The sequence below is a fragment of the Rhinopithecus roxellana genome, chromosome 4 (assembly GCF_007565055.1).
Source record: "Rhinopithecus roxellana isolate Shanxi Qingling chromosome 4, ASM756505v1, whole genome shotgun sequence".
Lineage (NCBI taxonomy): Eukaryota > Metazoa > Chordata > Mammalia > Primates > Cercopithecidae > Rhinopithecus > Rhinopithecus roxellana.
In genome coordinates, this window is record NC_044552.1 from 168,657,114 (window position 1) to 168,677,246 (window position 20,133).

General features: G+C 35.3%; 1 protein-coding gene across 2 annotated transcripts in view; it reads right to left on the reverse strand.

Annotated features, from left to right (window-relative positions):
* TBC1D32 (TBC1 domain family member 32) overlaps positions 1–20,133 on the reverse strand; it is a 255,150-nt gene that overhangs the window by 146,529 nt on the left and 88,488 nt on the right. For both annotated transcript variants that reach the window (XM_030929510.1, XM_030929511.1), the window contains 2 exons: positions 19,963–20,081; positions 6,432–6,548 (listed from right to left, as the gene is read on the reverse strand). In XM_030929510.1, the coding sequence (XP_030785370.1) occupies positions 6,432–6,548; positions 19,963–20,081 (236 nt within the window). The remainder of the gene's footprint in view (positions 1–6,431; positions 6,549–19,962; positions 20,082–20,133) is intronic.

Consider the following 20,133-nt stretch of genomic DNA (forward strand, 5'->3'; position numbering starts at 1 on the left):
GCAGTTTCATTGCTTGAGTAAATTAACACATCTCCTGGTACCTGGTATGCAGCCATTGACTTGGCAAATGCCTTTATCTCTGTTCCTGTCCATAAGGCCCACCAGAAGCAATTTGCTTTCAGCTGGAAAGGCCAGCAATATACCTTTAGTGTCCTACCTCAGAGGTACATCAACTCTCCAGCTTTGTGTCATAATCTTACCCAGAGAGAACTTGGGTAAGGTGAGACATGGAATCAACCTAAATGCCCATCAATGGCAAATTGAATAAAGAAAATGTGGACATATATACCATAGAATACTATGCAGCATTAAAAAAGAACAAGATCATGTCTTTCATGGGAACATAAATGGAGTTGGTGACAATCTAATGCACGAACAGAAAATCAAATACCACATGTTCTCAGGTGTAAGTGGGAGTTAAATGATAAGAACTCATGGACACAAAGAGGGGAACAACAGACACTAGGGGCCTATTAGAGGGTAGGGGTGGAGGAGGGAGAGGAACAAAAAAGATTACTATTAGGTACTAGGCTTAGTACCTGGGTGATGAAATAATCTGTACAACAAATCTCTGTAATATGAGTTTACCTATATAAGAATCCTACACATGTACCACTGAAGCTAAAATAAGAATTTTTAGAAAATGAATACAGAAAGAAAACAAGATCAAGGTGTTAGGGAGGCAAAGTCTATCAGAGAGGGAAGAATCAATAATGATTTCCAGGTTTCCAGTTCACTAAATTGTGTGACTAATAGTACCATACACTGAGAAAAACAGGAAACAGAATTGATTTGGGAAAGAGAAAACATTACATTCAGCTGTAGACACAGTAAGACTAAGACGCCTGTGACTGTTCCAGATGTCCATTGTCTGGTAGGGTTCTAATTATAAAATTGGCAGTCAAGTCATATAGGTCAAAGAGTTGTCAGTGCATAACTGAAGCCATGGAATTGGATGAGAACACTCTGGAGGCCATAGGACAAACAAAGGAAAAGAAGTCTACAATGACAACTATGCAGGAGAGACCAGAAAAGAAGGAAGAGAACAAGAAGTAAGTAATGCCACAGTCACAGAAGGAGAGAATTACACTAAGGAGTAAACAAACCATGTCAAATATTCCAAAGTGGTAAATTAAGTTAAAGGGTGTAGGGATGTGACATGATTTGGTTGTGTTCCCACCCAAATCTCATCTTGAACTGTAGTTCCCATAATCTCCACATGTGATGGTTAATACTGAGTGTCAACTTGATTGGATTGAAGGATGCAAAGTTTTGATCCTGGGTTTGTCTGTGAAGGTGTTGCCAAGCGAGATTAATATTTGAGTCAGTGGGCTGGGAAAGGCAGACCCACCTTTAATCTGGGTAGGCACCCTCTAATCAGCTGCCTGTGTGCCTAGAATATAAAGCAAGCAGAAAAATGTGAAAAGACTAGACTGGCCTAGCCTCTCAGCCTACATCTTTCTCCCTTTGATATACAGATATAGATAGATAGAGAGAGAGAGAGAGAGAGAGAGAGAGAGAGAGAGAGAGAGAGAGACATATCCTATTAGTTCTGTTCCTCTAAAGAACCCTGACTAACACACAATATGTCATGGAAGAAACATGGTGGTAACTGAATCATGGGGGCAGTTACCCCCATGCTGTTTTCATGATAGTGAGTTATCACCAGATATGATGGTTTTATAAGGGACTTTTCCCCCTTTGCTCAGCACTTCTCTTGCCTATTGCCACGTGATGAAGGATGTGTTTGCTTCCCCTTCCACCATGATTGTAAGTCTCCTGAGGTCTCCCCAGCCATGCTGAACTGTGAGTCAACTAAACCTCTTTCCTCTATAAATAACCCAGTCTCAAGTATGTCTTTATTAGCGCATGACAAACTAATACAGGGAGGTTCCATTAGATTAGGAATTATATATTTATTGGGTTTTGGCAGAACAATTTAAGTTAGGTAGTTGGGCAAAGATGCCAGATTATGGTGGCTTCCACAGTTTACAGAAGAGAAAAAAATGTAGAGACTTAAAGCACAGGCAAAATTTTCAGGAAGCTTAGGGTGGAGGGAAAGAAAGAAAACTACAGTGTGGTAAATAAAAGAAGGCATAGATCAAAAGAGTTGTTTGTTTTAAAAGGAACCCATATACATGTTTAAATCATGACAGAAAGCAGTGATCTTTCTACAGGGTTAAAACATAATGTCTTTGGGAGAAACAGAGTAATATAACTGCAGTCAACTGTCTTAAGACCAAACAGAAAACAAATTTTTCCATAAGTGGAAAGATATAGTTGAATATACCCCACAGAGACACATGAAAACTTAAGAGAACAAACATTGAAGCCATCATTTTGGACTATATCATAAAACTAATTTGTACTTGTTTCCCATAATCAATCTAATAAAACCAATCATATTAGAATAATTATTTTCACTGGTTCCATATAATGTGCTAGATTTATATACATTGAAGACAGCCTACTTTCTTTAAGGTACTCCCATTGTAGTGGGAAATCTAGACACATAAATGACTAACGATGAAACTACAGGCATACCTTATTTTATTGCATGTCACTTATTGTGCTTTGCAGATAATATGCTTTTTTGCATATTTAAGATGTGTAGCAATGCTACGTCAAACAAGTTTACTGGTGTCATTTTTCTAACAGCATGTGTTCACTCTGTGTCTCTGAATCACATTTTGGTAATTCTCACAACATTACAAACTTTTTATAATTATTCTGTTATGATGACCCGTGATTAGTAAACTTTGATGTTACTATTGTAATTATTTTGGGGCACCATGAACCGTACCCAGATAAGACAACAAACTTAATGGATAAATGTTGTTCTTATTGTTCCACCAACTGGTCATTCACTTATCTTTCTCTTTCTCCTGGGGCCTCCTTATTACCTGAGACACAACAATATCAAGATGATGGCAATTAGTAACCTTAAAAAACCTCTAAGGGTTCAAATAAAAGGAAAAGTTGAGTGTATCTCACTGTACATCAAAAGCTAAAAGTGACTAAGCTTGGTGAAGACAGCATGTCAAAAGCTAAGACAAGACAAAAGCTGGGCCCCTTTTGCCAATTAGCCAAGTTGTACATGCAAAGAAGAAGTTCTTTAAGGATATTAACAGTGTTACTCCAGGAAACACATGAACGATAACAAAATGAAACAACCTTATTGCTGATATGAAGAAAGTTTGAGTGATTTGAACAGAAAATCAAACCAACCACAGCATTCTCTTAAGCCAAACACTAACCCACAGAAGGCTCTAACTCTATTTAACTTTAATAAGGCTGAGAGAAATGAGGGAGCTACAGAAGGAAAGTTTGAAGTTAACAGGTTGGTTCATGGGATTCAAGGAAAGAAGCTGTCTGAGTAAATGGAAGTACAAGGTGAAGTAGCAAGTGCTGATGTAGAAGTTGCAAGTTATCCAGAAGATCTAGCTAAGATAATTGATGAAGTTAGCTACATTAAAGAGATTTTTCTTTTTCTCTTTTTCTTTTTTCTTTTTTTTTTTTTTTTTTTTTTTTTTTTTTGAGATTGAGTCTCACTCTGTCGCCCAGGCTGGAGTGCAGTGGCTCAATCTAGGCTCACTGCAACCTCCACCTCCCAGGTTCAAGTGATTCTCCTGCCTCAGCCTCCCATGTAGCTGGGATTACAGACACGTGCCACCACGTCCAGTTAATTTTTGTATTTTTAGTAGACACGGGGTTTCAACATGTTGGCCAGGCTGCTCTCGAACTCCTGACCTTAGGTGATCTCCCCACCTCGGCCTCCCAAAGTGCTGGGATTACAAGCATGGACCACGACACCCGGCCAAGAGATTTTCAATGCAAACAAAACAGCCTTATATTGGAAGAAGATATCATCTAGGACTTTCATAGCTCGAAAGGAGAAGTCAATGCCTGGATCCAAAGCATCAAAAGATAGGCTAACTCTCTTCTTAAGAGCTAATGCAGATGGTGACTTTAAGCAGAAGCCAATGCTCATTTACCATTCCAAAAATACTGGAGCACTGGAAAATCTACTCTGCCTATGCTATATAAATGGAAAAATAAAGTAAATGACAGTACATATGTGACTGTATGGGTTTACTGCGTATTTTAAGCCTACCATTGAAAATTACTGCTCAGTAAAAAGATTCCTTTCAAAATACTACTGCTCATTGACAATGCAACAGGTCACCCAAGAGCTCTGATGGAGATGTTTAAGGAGATTAGTATTGTTTTTGTGCCTGCTAACATAACATTCATTCTGTAGCCCATAAATCAAGGAGTAATTTTGACTTTCAAATATTTAAGAAATATATTTTGTAAGGCTATAGCTGCCATAAATAGCGATTCCTCTGACAGATCTGGACAAAGTAAATTGAAAACCTTCTGGAAAGAATTCACCATTAAGATGCCACATCTGTGATTCATGAAAAGAGGTCAAAATATCAACATTAAAAGGAGTTTGGAAGAAGCTGATTCTAACCCTAATGGATGACTTAAAGAAGTTCAGTACTTCAGTAGAACAAGTAACTACAGACGTGGTGGAAATAGCAGGAAAACTAGAATTAAAAGTGGAGCCTGAAGATGTGACTGAATCACTGCAATCCTAAGACCAAAATCAAACAGATGAGGAGTTGAGTTGTTTCTTATGGATGAGCAAAGATGGAATCCACTCCTGTAGAACATGCTGTGAACATTGTTGAAATAACAACAAAGGACTTAAAATATTGCATAAACTTATTTGATAAAGCAGTGAGTGGGATGAGAGGATTGGCTTCAATTCTAAAAGAAGTTCTACGGTGGGTAAAATGCTATCAAAAAGCATCAAATACTTCAGAGAAATCTTTCATGAAAGGAGTCAACTGATGCAGTGAACTTCACTGATCTCTTATTTTCAGAAATTGCCAGAGCCACCCCAGCCCATAACAAACAACACACTGATCAGTCAGCTGCCATCGACAGTGAGGTAAGATTCTCCACCAGCAAAACAACTCACTGAAGGCTCAGATGTTCATTAGCATTTTTAGCAATAAAGTACTTTTAATTAAGCAATAAACATTTTTTAGACATATTTCTACTGTACACTTTAGACTACAGTGTAAACATAACTTTCACATGGGAAAACAAAAAATTTGTGTGACTTCCTTTATTGCAATATTCATGTTATTGTTGTGGTATGGAACTGAACCCACAATAATTCTGAAGTCTACCTGTACTCAACAGGTAGACTTGTATGTTGAAGTGCCAACATACAAGTAAGCACAAAATACAACTGAAAAAACTTCAAGGAAAAGAAGATAAGAGAATCTAAGTTAATGTTAAATGACAGAAGTACCTATCTTTGTATTTCACATCATATAAGCTATTAAAAGTTTCCCAAAGTAGACGAAATTTTTAAAAATCTAAGTATTTAGGGTTAATAGGTTTAAATGTATTCCAAAGGGCAAAACTATGTTTATAAAAACAGTATCACATAGGATGAAGTGACCAGAAAATGAAAAAGAGTGACCAATAATAAAATTTCAATATCAAGTAAGTCTTTACTAATGCTTATATGCATATACACGTATGTTTCTGGGTTAATTCATAAATGTACCCAAAGATAAGGAACTAGGCCGGGCGCGGTGGCTCAAGCCTGTAATCCCAGCACTTTGGGAGGCCGAGACGGGCGGATCACGAGGTCAGGAGATCGAGACCATCCTGGCTAACATGGTGAAACCCCGTCTCTACTAAAAAATACAAAAAACTAGCCGGGCGAGGTGGCGGGCGCCTGTAGTCCCAGCTACTTGGGAGGCTGAGGCAGGAGAATGGCGTAAACCCGGGAGGCGGAGCTTGCAGTGAGCTGAGATCCGGCCACTGCACTCCAGCCCGGGCGACAGAGCGAGACTCCGTCTCAAAAAAAAAAAAAAAAAAAAAAAAGATAAGGAACTAAATATCCCTTAATGATTCAAACAAGTTACTTAACTGTGAATATTAGTACAACCTAGGTCTCAAATTAAAAAAATTTGTATATACTGCCCTCATGGGGCAATAATATGTAGTTCATTAAAATATAAGCAGGAAATGTAGTGGACTCCGTGGATACAATTTATTCCTACTAATCCTAGCCAATGAAGGAGCATCACTGGTTTGACTAATAATGTAATGAGCCATCTAAAAATCACTCACAAGTATACTTCTATTTATGCCAAGTCTCTTTCCTGGTTGGAGTTAGCCTCGTATTCTGATAGGTGTTGGGAATGTTAGGTGACTTGGATCAAAGAATCCATGCACAGAAAATTCAAAAGTTGATATAATTCATGCATGATTAATCAAATCAGCCCATAAATGCCATTACATAATGCTTCTTTTTTCTCTTTTTGGTCAAATTGCATTTTTACTACCAATCGCAAACAGTAGCATTTATAACAGAGAAAGAGTTAAAGAAAATGACTTACAATAACACATGTTGGGACTTCACGAAGAGAATATTCTGTTTTATTAGGAAGATCTTGATTCCTTATCAGCTCATAAATAGTAGGATAGGATAACAAGTTCACCAGTGCTAAAAAAGACTAGAGGGAAAGAAAACAATCATTTAAATGATTCATTTTTGTCAACCACATCCACGGAGAGTCATTAATGTAGTTTCGTATCTGTATGACTTTGAGAGCTAATTTTTAAATATACCTAATTCCCGTAAGTTTGAAATATGTTACATATATGATAAGTACAAAACAGTTAACATGAACAGCAATACTCTATAAGCTGACAACGCATGATGTAACAACCATTACATACATATATGAAATTTGGAATATGCTTTAAAATATCATGTATCTCTTAAAAGTTTGGTTCTGACAAAAATTCAATAATCCATCTTTCTCATTCTTTGCACTGCCATATCCAATACGTAAGAAAATGCAAGAGAATAATACTTAGGGACTCTGGGGCAAGATAATAAATTCTATATATTTTTGCCCTCAGATCATGAGGCTATCTTTTAACTACATTCACTGAAAATCCAACTAACCTAAATATGATAGCTAATTTTTAAAAGCCATGGCTTTTCCCATCAAAGCTAACTCATTTGCTGGTGCAATTTTACCAATCTCTCCATGAAATATTTAAGCTCTTCACTCTCATTGCATCTTATTAAACACAACTAGAATATTTTTCTCAGCCACATTCATTCTTGGGCTCCCTAGTTCAAAAGCATGCTGTGGTTGCTCATCACTAACCATCAAATCTAAACTCATTAGCATGGCTTTCAAGGCACTTCTCTAATTGACACGATTCTACTCTTCACAGTCTCAAAAGCCTCATTTCCTAGTATTCCTCAGCATGAAGTCACCACTTCAGTCAATCAAATATGCCTGTGGTCTCCTTCAACTGACTGCCACCTATACGTACTTTTGTATCCTAGTAACACACTTCTCCTGCCCTCCACTTACTCATTAGCCCATTTGACATGTCTTCAAAATATGTCACGTCTTTTCTAAAGACTTTCCAATTAACTCCATCCACATCCAGAAGCCCTATATTCTGCCAATACTTATATCTTTTGCTTGCATTATATTAATTGTACTTACTTATAACTGTAAAGTTTTCTGCTTTACATTTTCACTATAGTACGCACTATAGAAAAGGAAGAAAAAAATTGCCAAGGAAAGAATGTTTGAGAAATATGTCTATTCATTATACATACAATAAACTGCAGAAAAACTGGAGGGTTCACCTAGGAAACTACTGTATGAACTTCTCTAATCACCGGGTATTAACTAGAAAGATGATTAATAGAACAGATTTCATTACAGATTTATTTTTAATCCAATCTAGTTTATCCTGAGAATACAGATGAACCAAAAAATACAAGGTAATAATGCTTTGTAATTTAAATCTGCAAACATGTTTTAATGTCCTTAATATTAATCCAGCAATATTTGGATACGATCATGAATAAATCCTTTATGTTTACAGAATCTTTTCTACCATAATCACAAAAGTTTACAAAAAAGCCTTTAAAAATGTCTATTTGGGTAGAAAAAGAAATATAATCTTTATAAATCACATATAGCAATAGTATATTGAGCATTTTTATATTATTTATACATGAAGAATTCAGTTCACAATTATGGAACCTCTCTTCACGTAAGAAATAAAATGATGTGGACCACATACAATCAAGGTAAGGTGTGACATGCTACTCTAAGCAAATCAAGTAAAACTTTAGGTAAAAATAATTCAACAACTGTATTCAAACTAAAACAACCTGAACAGAATTTTAAAGAAGGTTGAGAAGATTTCAGCAGCTTGCTTCTAGAAGAAATACATTCATTTCTCACACATTGGGCATTTTAAAAGATGTTAGCTTACTGCAAAATTGTGATGTATTAAGCATTTCTGGAATAAAAATATATACAATGTAATTATTGGCTCCCACAAACACACATTATAAGATGTCGCTAATATCAGACATTATCTTAAAATTTATAGTAGCACAAAACATAAATCTATGTCATCAATGCTTTGAATAGAAGAATGAGACTTTATGCAATAATGATAAGGAAACTAATGAAAAGTCAAAGTTTGATATATTTTTAAGACTAAAGTATAAAATTAATTCTCCAAGTCAAGAAGTGTTCTTTTAAATTAAAATCTTTCAGGTTGATAATGATCTTCTATTCACTTATTTATTCACTAAAAATATTTTAGTGCTAGCTGCTTATCAGTAATTGTGCCAAATGCTAACAATGAAAATATGAATAAAGGCATGGTCCCTGCCCTCAAGGACTCATAGTGCAGTGCAGGACAAAATACACTATTAAATCACTTAAAATAGTGCCTAAATGTTCTGACATTAGTACAATATGGAGAGCAATGGGGTGATATAAGGATGACACTCTTCAGCAATGTAGGCAGAGGTGAGAGGTAAGACTGTATACGTAGCAGGCAGACAGTCAGACAGAGAAGTGCTATGTTAATGAGCTCTATCTTTACCCTCTAGGGAAAAAAAAGGGGGCAAAGTATTTTCAGAAAAGTAGTGGTTTTGAGGGTAGACAATATAAAGGAATAAAGAAACAAATTAGAATTTGGAAGTTGTAAGACTGTCAGAGATACATTACACCTATTAGAACACAGATGTATTGAAAACATGTCCAATAGACAGAATGATCAAATAGTTACTCAAAAGGTTAGTGTTCGGGGAATACATGCCTTAGGAGTAAAGGAAAGGTCAGTGAAGACTATGTGTATAAAATATTCTATTCTTTAAAGTAGTATGGACAAGAAGGGGAGGAGGAAGACTGAATAGTGATAAAAATTTAACTGCTATCATTATATGAGCACTTATTTTTGGCCAAATGCTATAGTATCAATATTTATATACATTATCTATTTTAAACCTTAATATGTACAACTGTAAGACCATTGTAAGGAACACCTGTCTTCTGAAGCAGAGTCTCACTACTCTAAAGGAGGGGTGTCCAATTATTTTGGCTTCCCTGGGCCACATTGGAAGAAGAAGAATTGTCTTGGGCCACACGTAAAATACAGTAACGATAGCTGATGAGCTAAGAAAATAAAAATAAAAACTGCAAACAAAAATCTCATAATGTTTTAAGCAAGGCTATGAATTTGTGCTGCGCCACATTCAAAGCTGTCCTGGGCCGAATGCAGCCCATGGGCCGCAGGTTCTACAAGCTTGCTCTAAAGTCTGCTATGATGTAAACCACTAAAAGACACTAGGAAAGCACTTAGATTCAGGGAGAGGATCTTTTGTTTGGGCTGGTGGAGTGAAAGGGGTGATACTTGTTTTTGGAGGAGAGAATCAAGCCATCTTCAAATAATTTTACATCTTTTTTTCCAATCTGTATGCCTTCTATTTTTTCTTGCCTTATTATACTTATATAATATAACGTAAATAAAAGTGGTAAGAGTCAACCAAATTTAGAGTCAATATTTTACCATTAAAGATGATGCTAACTGTATGCTTTCCAAACACAGCATTTATCAGATTATGGATTAAATCATTTGAATTTTTATCATAAATGTGTATGAAATTTAGTAAAATGTTTCTACATATGTTGAAATAATATTAAGAGTTTTCTTTTTATTCTTTAACATGGTAAGTTGTATTTTCGTACTGAAACGTTTAACCAACTTTATGTTCCTGAAATAAACCCCACTTGATCATAATAAACGGTCCTTTTATACACTGCTGAATTACAATTCATAGTATAGTATTTTAAAAAGCATTCTGTCTATATTCATCAGGCTACAGATCTATAACTTTCTTCTTTTTTGGTGATGTTTTTATATCAGTGTTACACTGGCCTCATAAATTAGCGTTTCCTCTATCTGTTTTCTGAAAAACCTTGTGTGAGATTGGTGTTCTTTCTCCTACAAATGTTTCATAGAATCCACTGGTGAAACCATCTGTTTTTCTCTGTGTAAGAAGGTTCTTAATGACAAATTCAATTTCTTTAACAAATGCATACCTATTTTTTTTTTTTTTTTATTGAGTCAGTTTTGGTAACCCTACTTTTAAAGAAACTTTGCCAATTAGATCTTAGTGGTTGAGATAATGACATAAAGCAAATCATAATATTCACTTATTAACCTTTAATATCTGTGGACTCATTAGTCTTACCCCTCTTTCATTCTTGATATTGGTAATTTTGGATCTCTCTTATTTTTGTCATCAATCTAGTGAGAGGTTTATCACTTTTAATAATCATTTCCAAAAATCACATTTGGATTTGTTACTTCTCTTTAGTTTGTTCTGTTTCACTGATTTCTGCTCTAATGTTTATTATTTCCCTTGTTGCAATGGTTTTGGGTGTAATTTGCCCTTCTTTTTCTACTCCCTTTGAGTGGAAACTTGAGTCAATAATTTTAGATCTTTCTTATTTTCTAATATAAATATTACAGTTAAAAATATCCCTCTTAGGACTGCTTCAACTATGACACAAATTCTGATGTATTTTTATTTGCATCCAATTTGAAATACTTCCTAATTTCCCTTGTGACCTCTTTGAGCTACAAGTTATTTATAAGTATGTGGCTTAATTTCCAAATATCTTTTTTTCTAGTTTCTAGTTCTTGATTTTTAATTAATTTCATTGTGGTTATAGAATATGCTTCATATTATTCCAATTGTCTTAAATTTATTTAGACTTGCATTTAGCCCAACATGGTCTATCTTTGAGGACATGCCATGTGTTCTTGAAAAGAATGTGTATTCTGCAGTCACCGAGTATAATATTGTATAAAACCAAGTGGTTAATAGTGGTATTCATATCACATAATTCTTAACAGAGAGCTCTTGATCTGTTCTATCAATTGCTAAGAGAAATGTTAAAATCTTCAACTCTGATTGTAGATTTGCCTATTTCTTCCTTAAATTCTATTTCAATACTACACATATTTTAAATATTTTGTTAGGATCATACTGATTTATGATTATGTCTTTCTGGTGTTTTGACCATATTCATATTATCATTATAAAATGTGTCTCTTAATCTGATAGTTTTTCCTTTTCTTTATCTCTGACACTAAATGTAGCCATGTCAGTTTTCTAATGTATGTTGCTTCTCTATATATATTTTTTCCATCCAACTTATCTTTATCTTTCAAGTGAATTTCTTCTAGAACTCTGCCACCTGCCCCAGAGAGCCTTCTCTGTGCCTACAATTACCTCCCCTGCCATCCCTCCACAACACCCAATATCCTGACCTTTACAATAATCATTTTCAAAGATTCTCTTGTGGTTTTACTTCTCAGGTGTACATATCTAGACAGTATAATTTTGTCTTTACAATTTTCAAGACTTGATATGTCATTTAAAACTTCTTTTAATCTACAGGCATTCATCTTCTCCCTCGCCTTTCTTTTCATTTCGTCTGTTGACAAGCTCAGGCCATTTGACCCGTAAAGTTTTAACCAGTCTGGATTTTAGGAAGCACACAGTCAGGCAGCAGTTCACCCTGTTCTTCCATCCTTTGGATATATGCAGTTTCCATATTCTGCAAACTGGTAGCGAATCCAAAGGCTTGATCAAGTTAGATACCTTGGTAAGACTAGAGATGGTGGTTTATTCTTTCATTAGAGGGCATATTAATAATGTTTAGCCATTTCTGTTTTAGTGATGTTAAGGTGGCTCAATTAATTCTTGCAGACTGCAAATGGTGACATTCTAATTCCATCATTTAAAAAGAATTATTAGTTGGGATAATTCATGAAAAAGAGGCACTACTTTCACCTACTATTTGGTTACCCAGTGGTGGAATTCTGATATGGTTTGGCTCTTTGTCCCCACCCAAATCTCACCTCAAATTGTAATCCCTACATGCCAAAGGAAGGACCTGGTGGGAGCTGACTGGATCATGGGTGCAGTTCCCCCATGCTGTTCCCATGATAGTGAGTTCTCCCGAGATCTCATGGGTTAAATGTGTTTGGCAGTTCCCCTTCACTCTCTGTCTCTCCAGCAGCCATGTATGATGTGTGCTTTGCTTCCCCTTCACCTTCCTCCCTGAATGTAAGTTTCCTGAGGCCTCCCTAGACAAGTGGAACTATGAGTCAATTAAACCTCTTTCTTTATAAATTACCCAGTCTCAGGTAGTTCTTCATAGTAGTGTGAAAATGGGCTAAAACAAGTTCATACAGGAATGGCATAATAAATGCTGTTATTTTAGTAAACAAGTTTCAAGATAATAAATTGATTCTCAATCATCCTCTGAGCATAACCAATTTTAAAAAATATTATTTAATAGTTTTGCTTTCATATCCACACTATGCATCATGACTAATTAAACATACCAACACTGATAATACTTTCTACCATTTATTGAGTGCCTACTATATGCCAAACATTCTGCCATATACTTTTATAAATTATCACAGTTTGACATGTGAAAAATTATGATAAATACATTATCATCTTTAACACTGGTTAACTACATTTTCTACCACCTAAAATGTAATTTCATTTTGTTTCTAATTATAGTTCAGTAGAGATCGTTATCAACAACCTGCAACTTAGGTGATGTTAAGCTACCTGTAATTAAAATGAATCAGAATATATTTATTTTATTATCTAAGTATCCACAGAAAAAATAAAGTTAATTTCTTTTTTACTGGTAAATGTTATTGAAATCTGATATATATATATATATATATATACACACACGCATACACACATATATATACACACACGTGTGTATATATATTTGCCACTTGTGTGCTGTTTTTAGTTATTTAATTTATTTTTATTTCAATAGGTTTTAGGGGAACAGATTGTATGGTATTTTTAGTTATTTAATTTATTTTTATTTCAATAGGTTTTTGGGGAACAGATAGTGTCTGGTTACATGAATAAGTTCTCTTAGTGGTGATTGCTGAGACTATGGTGAACTATCACCTGAGTAGTGTACACTGTACCCAGTGTGTAGTCTCTTATCCCTCACCACCCCCAACCCTTTCCCGTGAGTCACCAAAGACTGATGTACCATTCTTATGCCTTTGTGCCCTCATAGCTTAGCTCACACATAGGAGTGAGAACATACAATGTTTGGTTTTCCATTCCTAAATATTTCACTTAGAATAATAGCGGAGACTATTCCATCCAGGTTGCTGGATGTTTCTGGAGTTGATTTTTGCATAAGGTGAAAGATGAGGATCCAGTTTCATTCTTCTACATGTGGCTTGCTAATTATCCCAGCACCATTTTTTGAATAGGGTGTGCTTTCCCCACCTTATGCTTTTGTTTGCTTTATCAAAGATCAGCTGGCTGATCTTTTTATGGCTGAGTAGTATCCCATAGTGTGTGTGTGTGTACATATACACCATATTTTCTTTATCTACTCATTGACTGATGTGCATGTGGGCAGCTCCATATTTTTGCAATTGCAAATTGTGCTGCTATGAACATGTATTTGCAAGTATCTTTTTTGTATAACGACTTCTTTTCCTCTGGGTAGATACCTAGCACTGGGATCGCAGGATGAAATGGTAGATCTACTTTTAGTTCCTTAAAGAATCTCCACGCTGTTTTCCATAGTGGTTATACTAGTTTACATTCTCACTGACAGTGTAAAGTGTTCCCTTTTCACTGCATCTACACCAACATCTATTTTTTTTTTTTTTTTAATGGCCATTCTTGCAGGAATAAGGTGGTATCACATTGTGGTTTTGATTTGCATTTTCCTAATAACTAGTGATATTGCACATTTTTCCATATGCTTGTTGCCCACTTGTATATCTTCTTTTGAGAATTGTCTATTCACATCCTTAGCACACTTTTTGATAGGGTTGTTTGTGTTTTTCTTGCTGATTTGTTTGAGTTCTTTGTAGATTCTGGATACTAGTCTTTTGTCAGATGTAAAAATTGTGAAGATTTTCCCCCACTCTGTGGGTTGTGTGTTTACTCTGCCGATTATTTCTTTTGCTGGGCAGAAGCTTTTTAATTTAATTAAGTCCCATCTATTTATCTTTGTTTCTGTTGCATTTGCTTTCGAATTCCTAGTCATAAAGTCTTTACCTAAGCTAATGTCTAGAGGGGTTTGGTTTTTCTGATGTTATCTTCTAGAATCTTTATGGTTTCAGATCTTAGATTTAAGTCTTTGATTGATCTTGAGTTGATTTTTCTATAAGGTGAGAGATGAGGATCCAGTTTTATTCTTCTACATATGGCTTGCTAATTAACCCAGCACTATTTTTTGAATAGGGTATACTTTCCCCACTTTGTTTTTGTTTGCTTTGTTGAAGACCAGTTGGTTGTATTTGGCTTTATTTCTGAGTTCTTTATTTTTGTTACATTGGTCTATGTGCCTATTTTTATACCAGTACCATGCTGTAGCCTTGTAGAATAATTTGAAGTTGGGTAATGTGATGCCTCCAAATTTGTTCTTTTTGCTTAGTCTTGCTTTGGCTATTTGGGCTCTTTGTTGGCTCCATATACATTTCAGGATTGTTTGTTCTAGTTCTGTGAAGAATTATGGTGGTATTTTGATGGGAATTGCATCGAATCTGTAAATTGCTTTGGGCAGTATAGTCATTTTCACAATATTAATTCTACCCATCCATGAACATGAAATGTCTTTCCATTCGTTTGTGTTATCTGATTTCTTTCAGCAGTGTTTTGTAGTTTTCCCTGTAGAGGTCTTTCATGTCTTTGGTTAGGTATATTCCTAAGTATTTTATTTATTTATTTATTTATTTATTTATTTATTTATTTATTTATTTATTTTTGCAGCTATTGTAAAACAGGTTGAGTTCTTTGATTCTCAGCTTGGTGTTCATTAGTTCTTTTTTCCTCCTGGGTTTGGTTTTGGATTATTCTTGTTTCTCTAGTTCCATCAGGTGTGACATTGGATTGTATATTTGTGCTCTTTCAGGCATTTTGACGTAGGCATTTAATGCTATAAACTTTCCTCGTAGCCCTGCTTTTGCTGTATCCCAGAGGTTTTGATAGGTTGTGTCACTACTATCATTTGGTTCAAAAATTTTTTAATTTCCATCTTGATATCATTGTTGGTCCAATGATCATTCAGGAGCAGGTTATTGTTCTTACTTTGTGCTATTTCACTGAAAAATTTTCCTTTCATATCCTGTATCATGTATTTAATTTCTTTAAGTTGGACTTCATTTTTCTCTGGTGCTCCTTGATTAGCTTAGGAATCAACCTTCTGAATTATTTTTCTGGCAATTCAGAGGTTTTGTCTTGGTTTGGATCCATTGTTGATGAGCTGGTATGACCATCTGGGGTGTTAAAGAAACGTGTTTTGTCACATTACCAGAATCGTTTTCCGGTTCCTTCTCATTTGAGTAGACTATGTCAAAGGGAAGATGTGGGACTCAAGGGCTGCTGTTCAGATCCTTTTATCCCGACACTACTTGATGTAGTATTTTCTCCTTCCCCTAGGAATGGGCTTCCTGAGAGCTGAACTATGGTAATTGTTTTTGCTCTTCTGGGTCTAGTCACCTGGCAGAGCTACCAGGCTCTGGGCTGGTAGTGGGGAATGTCTGCAAAGGGTCTTGTGATGTGATCTGTCTTCGGGTCTTGCAACTATGGATATCAGTACCCGCTCTGGTGGAGGTGACAGGGGAGCAAACTCTGTGAGGCTCCTTGGTTGTGTTTTTGTTCAGTGCGCTGGTTTTGTGTTGCTTGGCCTCCAGCCAGGAGGTGGCAATTTCAAGAGGGCATCAGCTGTGATCCTATAGGGAGGATGCAAACTTGCCCTAGAGACACCTGGTTAAGTATTCAGGATTCTCAGGCAGTGGGCAGGGCCATAGAGTTCCCAAGAGATTATGACCTTTGTCTTCCGCTACCAGGGAGGGTAAAAAAAGACCACCAGGAGGGGGCAGAGAGAGGTGTGTCTGAGTTCAGTCTCTCCTTGGGCAAGGTTTGCAGTGGTTGCTGTGGGAGATGGGTGAGTGGTTCCCAGTCCAGTGGAGTTATATTTCCAGGGTGATTGTGGCTGCCTCTCCTGAGTCATACAAATCGCCAGGGAAGTGGGGAAAACTGGCAGTCACCAGCCTCACCATGCTCTCATGCAGCTGGCAGTCCTAAAGACCGGTCTCATTCCTACTTGCCCCTCGACATCACCAAGTCTATTTCCAGGCAGCCAGTGATCAGGGCTGAGAACTTGACCCAGACCACAAGCTTCTCTGTCGAGAAAGCAAGCAGACTCACAGTTTTTCCATCTCTCAGTGAGCCTGCAGCAGTGATCCCGTTCCTTCAAAGGGTCTGTGGATTCTGTCATCTTTCCTAGTATGTTCCTGCGGTAGTTCTTGAAGCAATAGTTCACGATGTAAGTCTCCACACAATGTTTTGTCTGTCTGAGCAGGAGCTGCAAGCTAGTCCTACCTCTCATCCACCATCTTAATGCTAAAGTTAATTTCTTAAAGACGGCACACAGTTGTATCTTCCTTTTTTATTCACTCTGAAAATCTGTATTTTAATTAGAATATTTAGTTCATTTGCATTTAGTGCAATTATTGATATGGACGCATTTAGAACTACTATTTTCCTATTTGTTTTCTTTTTTTCCCCATCCATTTCCTGTTCTTTTATTCTTTCCTCTCCACCTTACTCTGGCTTTTTAATTGTAAAATTTATGTATGAGCTATACCTCTTTGCACTAATTTTTAGTGCTTTCCTAAGGAAGTACTGTGTAATAGAACTTTCTGTAATGATAGAAATATTATATAATCTGAATTTTACAATATGGTAACCACTAGCTACACGTGCTATTGACCACTTAAGATAGGACTAATATAATTAAGGAACTGAATTTTTAATTTTAATTAATACAAGTTTACATAGCTATGCAGGGCAATTGTCTACCATGTTTAACAGCACAGCCGTAGAGGAAGCTAGGGAGGGAAGATGAAGGACAGGGACTGGAATGGAAGTAAATTTCTGAAGGTACCTAGTTATATATGGAAACTACATAACTGCTTTCCACAATTTAAAAGACCAAATTAGATTACAAATGAAAAAAGAATCCTTAGGAAATAAGACTTAGAGATTAGAAGCTGGACCCTAGGGCTGTTTACTACAATGAGTTGTCATTTCTAGGTCTTTCTGTGTATAGATTAGCGGAATACCAAATATTTTTACAAAGTAATCCTTAGTTTATACTGACATTTCTATTGCAAAGTCAAACAAAAATTATAAATATTTCCAAGGCATTAGGAATATTGTGCCACTTTATATAAAATGCGAGGAACTTGAACCATACAGATTGATTTACCATTATACAATTCCCCTGTCCTTTATGCTACAGCTATCCCATGCACTATTTTATTTCTAAGTACAAAATAAACCCCAGTATGTGTTATAATTTTGTTTTAAAAAATCAATCAGATGTATTTAAAACAAGTTAAAAGGAAAAATAACAGGCTTCTATACTCACTTACCTATGTGCAATTCCCTGTTTCCATCCTGAAAATCCAACTATTCATCTGGTAGCACTGTCTTTCAACATGAAGAATTTTCTTTATCATTATTTGAAAGGCAGGTCTGCTGACAAATATTTTCTTAGCCTTTGTTTATTTTAAAATTTCTTTCACTTTCATTATTGGAGTAAATTTTAACTATATGTAGATTCTAAATTGACTGCTTCTGTTTACTTTTCCATTCAGCACATTTAAGATGCCGTATTGCCTCCTGGCTTCCACTGTTGTAATGAGATATGAAAAAACTTATCTGCTAATCTCTTATATGTAATGTGCGATTTTCCTAAACTTCTTTCAAAATTTTCTCTTTATCTTTGGCTTTTAGCAGTTTGTCTATGATGAGCCTTACTGTAGCTTCCTTTTTATTTTCATTCTCTACATAAATTCTCTTTGAGATTTAGTATGATTTTTATCTATAAATTTCTACTTGTCAATAAATTTGAAGATTTTCCACTATTATTTAGTCAAATGTATTTCTGATATTCCAATTACATACATGTTAAACATTTTGACATGCTCTCACAAATCACTGAAGTTTTTCTTTTATTTCATTCTCTGCTCTTCAGACTGTATAATTCATATTGATCTCACTCAAGTTCACTACTTCTTCTATCCTGTGTAAATCTGTGAAGGCCATGTAGAAATTTTTATTTCATGTAAGTTTTTTTTTAATTCTAGAAGGCTCTCTGGTTCTTTTACATAGTTTTATTTCTCTACTGTGATTTCTAATTTGTTTATTCATTATAAGGATAGTTTCCTTTGTATTCTATTTATAATAACTGCTTTAAAATCCTAAATTCTTCATTTCATAATCAATCTGTATTAGTTGCCTTCTTCTCAAGTATGAATCAAATTTCCTTTTTCTTCATATGTCTATACATTGTGAGATATGCCATACAGTTCCTGGATTCTATTATACTCCCTGACAAAGAGTACATTAAAAAAAAAAAAAAAATTAGCAGTTACATTGGCCAGATTCAAACTGAACCTCTAACACCTGTGGTAGGTAGCATCTGATATTTCTGTAGAGTTCACATGCATAGTTGAATTATTAGTCACATTTCTGGGCAAAATATATACACAGAGTTTGGAGTGTCCCCTCTGTGGATCTATTTTCCAGGGGCCCCCTTTAATTTTCCACCTGCTGTGTAGTCCTAAGCTTTCTATTCGGTTCTCCAAGCATTTTAGATTGTCGATTTCTATCAGTGGAGCACAAATTTTTGACCTTAACCAAAAATCTGTTAAAGCCAGAATCTCAAGAAATACCACTCTATTCATCCATATATTAACTTCCCTCTATTTTCTGCCTCTTTTTGATCATTCCAATGCTTTTAGCTACTTGATTTTTCCTTTTTTTTCCAGAATTTGTGTTTTCTATGGGAGCAAACTAGTACAGAAAGAAGAACTTCTGAAACATTGGAGTGTTTTGCTTTTTAAACAATTTTATGACATCTTTTGAACAAAAATTGTCTAAGCTACCATACAATCAAAGTTAGAAACTGTCACTTTCTTTGGAAAATATGTTAAATGTAAAAAGTCATTGAACTGTGATAGAACATTAGGTGGCTGATTTGTTGTGACTTTACTCTAAATGATAGCATCTTCTCTCTGTCTGCCCTTCCTTCAAATATTCCTGACAATTTTCTATTAGATTCAAGCTATAGGGCAAAACATTTCTTGGATTTTTATATTGATTGGTTGGTTGGTTGGTTTTTGTTTGTTCCAATGATTTGATTTTTTGTAACATGTCTGGTACAGTATTACTCTTCATTAAGGGAGAAAAACTTTAATAAACATAAAGTAAAAGAAAATCATTCTTGCAAAATATTATTCCCATGAAACACTGGGATTTCTATTATTTGCTAAACTTATTTTGAAAATAAAAAATAATAATTTGAAAATTAAAGAGGAAAAATAAATACATTAAAAAGTCTGCTGGCTGTAACTGAATATGGATAAAGTTTGAATGAATTCATTTCTGTGAAATACTTTTCAAATCTGTGTATTATCAGTCAAATAACTTCTTACCTTTTGACAGCTTTGGTCAATAGGATCCACTGGAGTAGTTCTGGGATGGGTTACCCTAACATCATCTCTTCCATATTCCAGATTGGACCATAATTCAGTTATAAGTTCATTAATAAACCCTAAAAAGAATTATTACTTCAAGTCATTTATAGCATAATATTTCTTTGGATT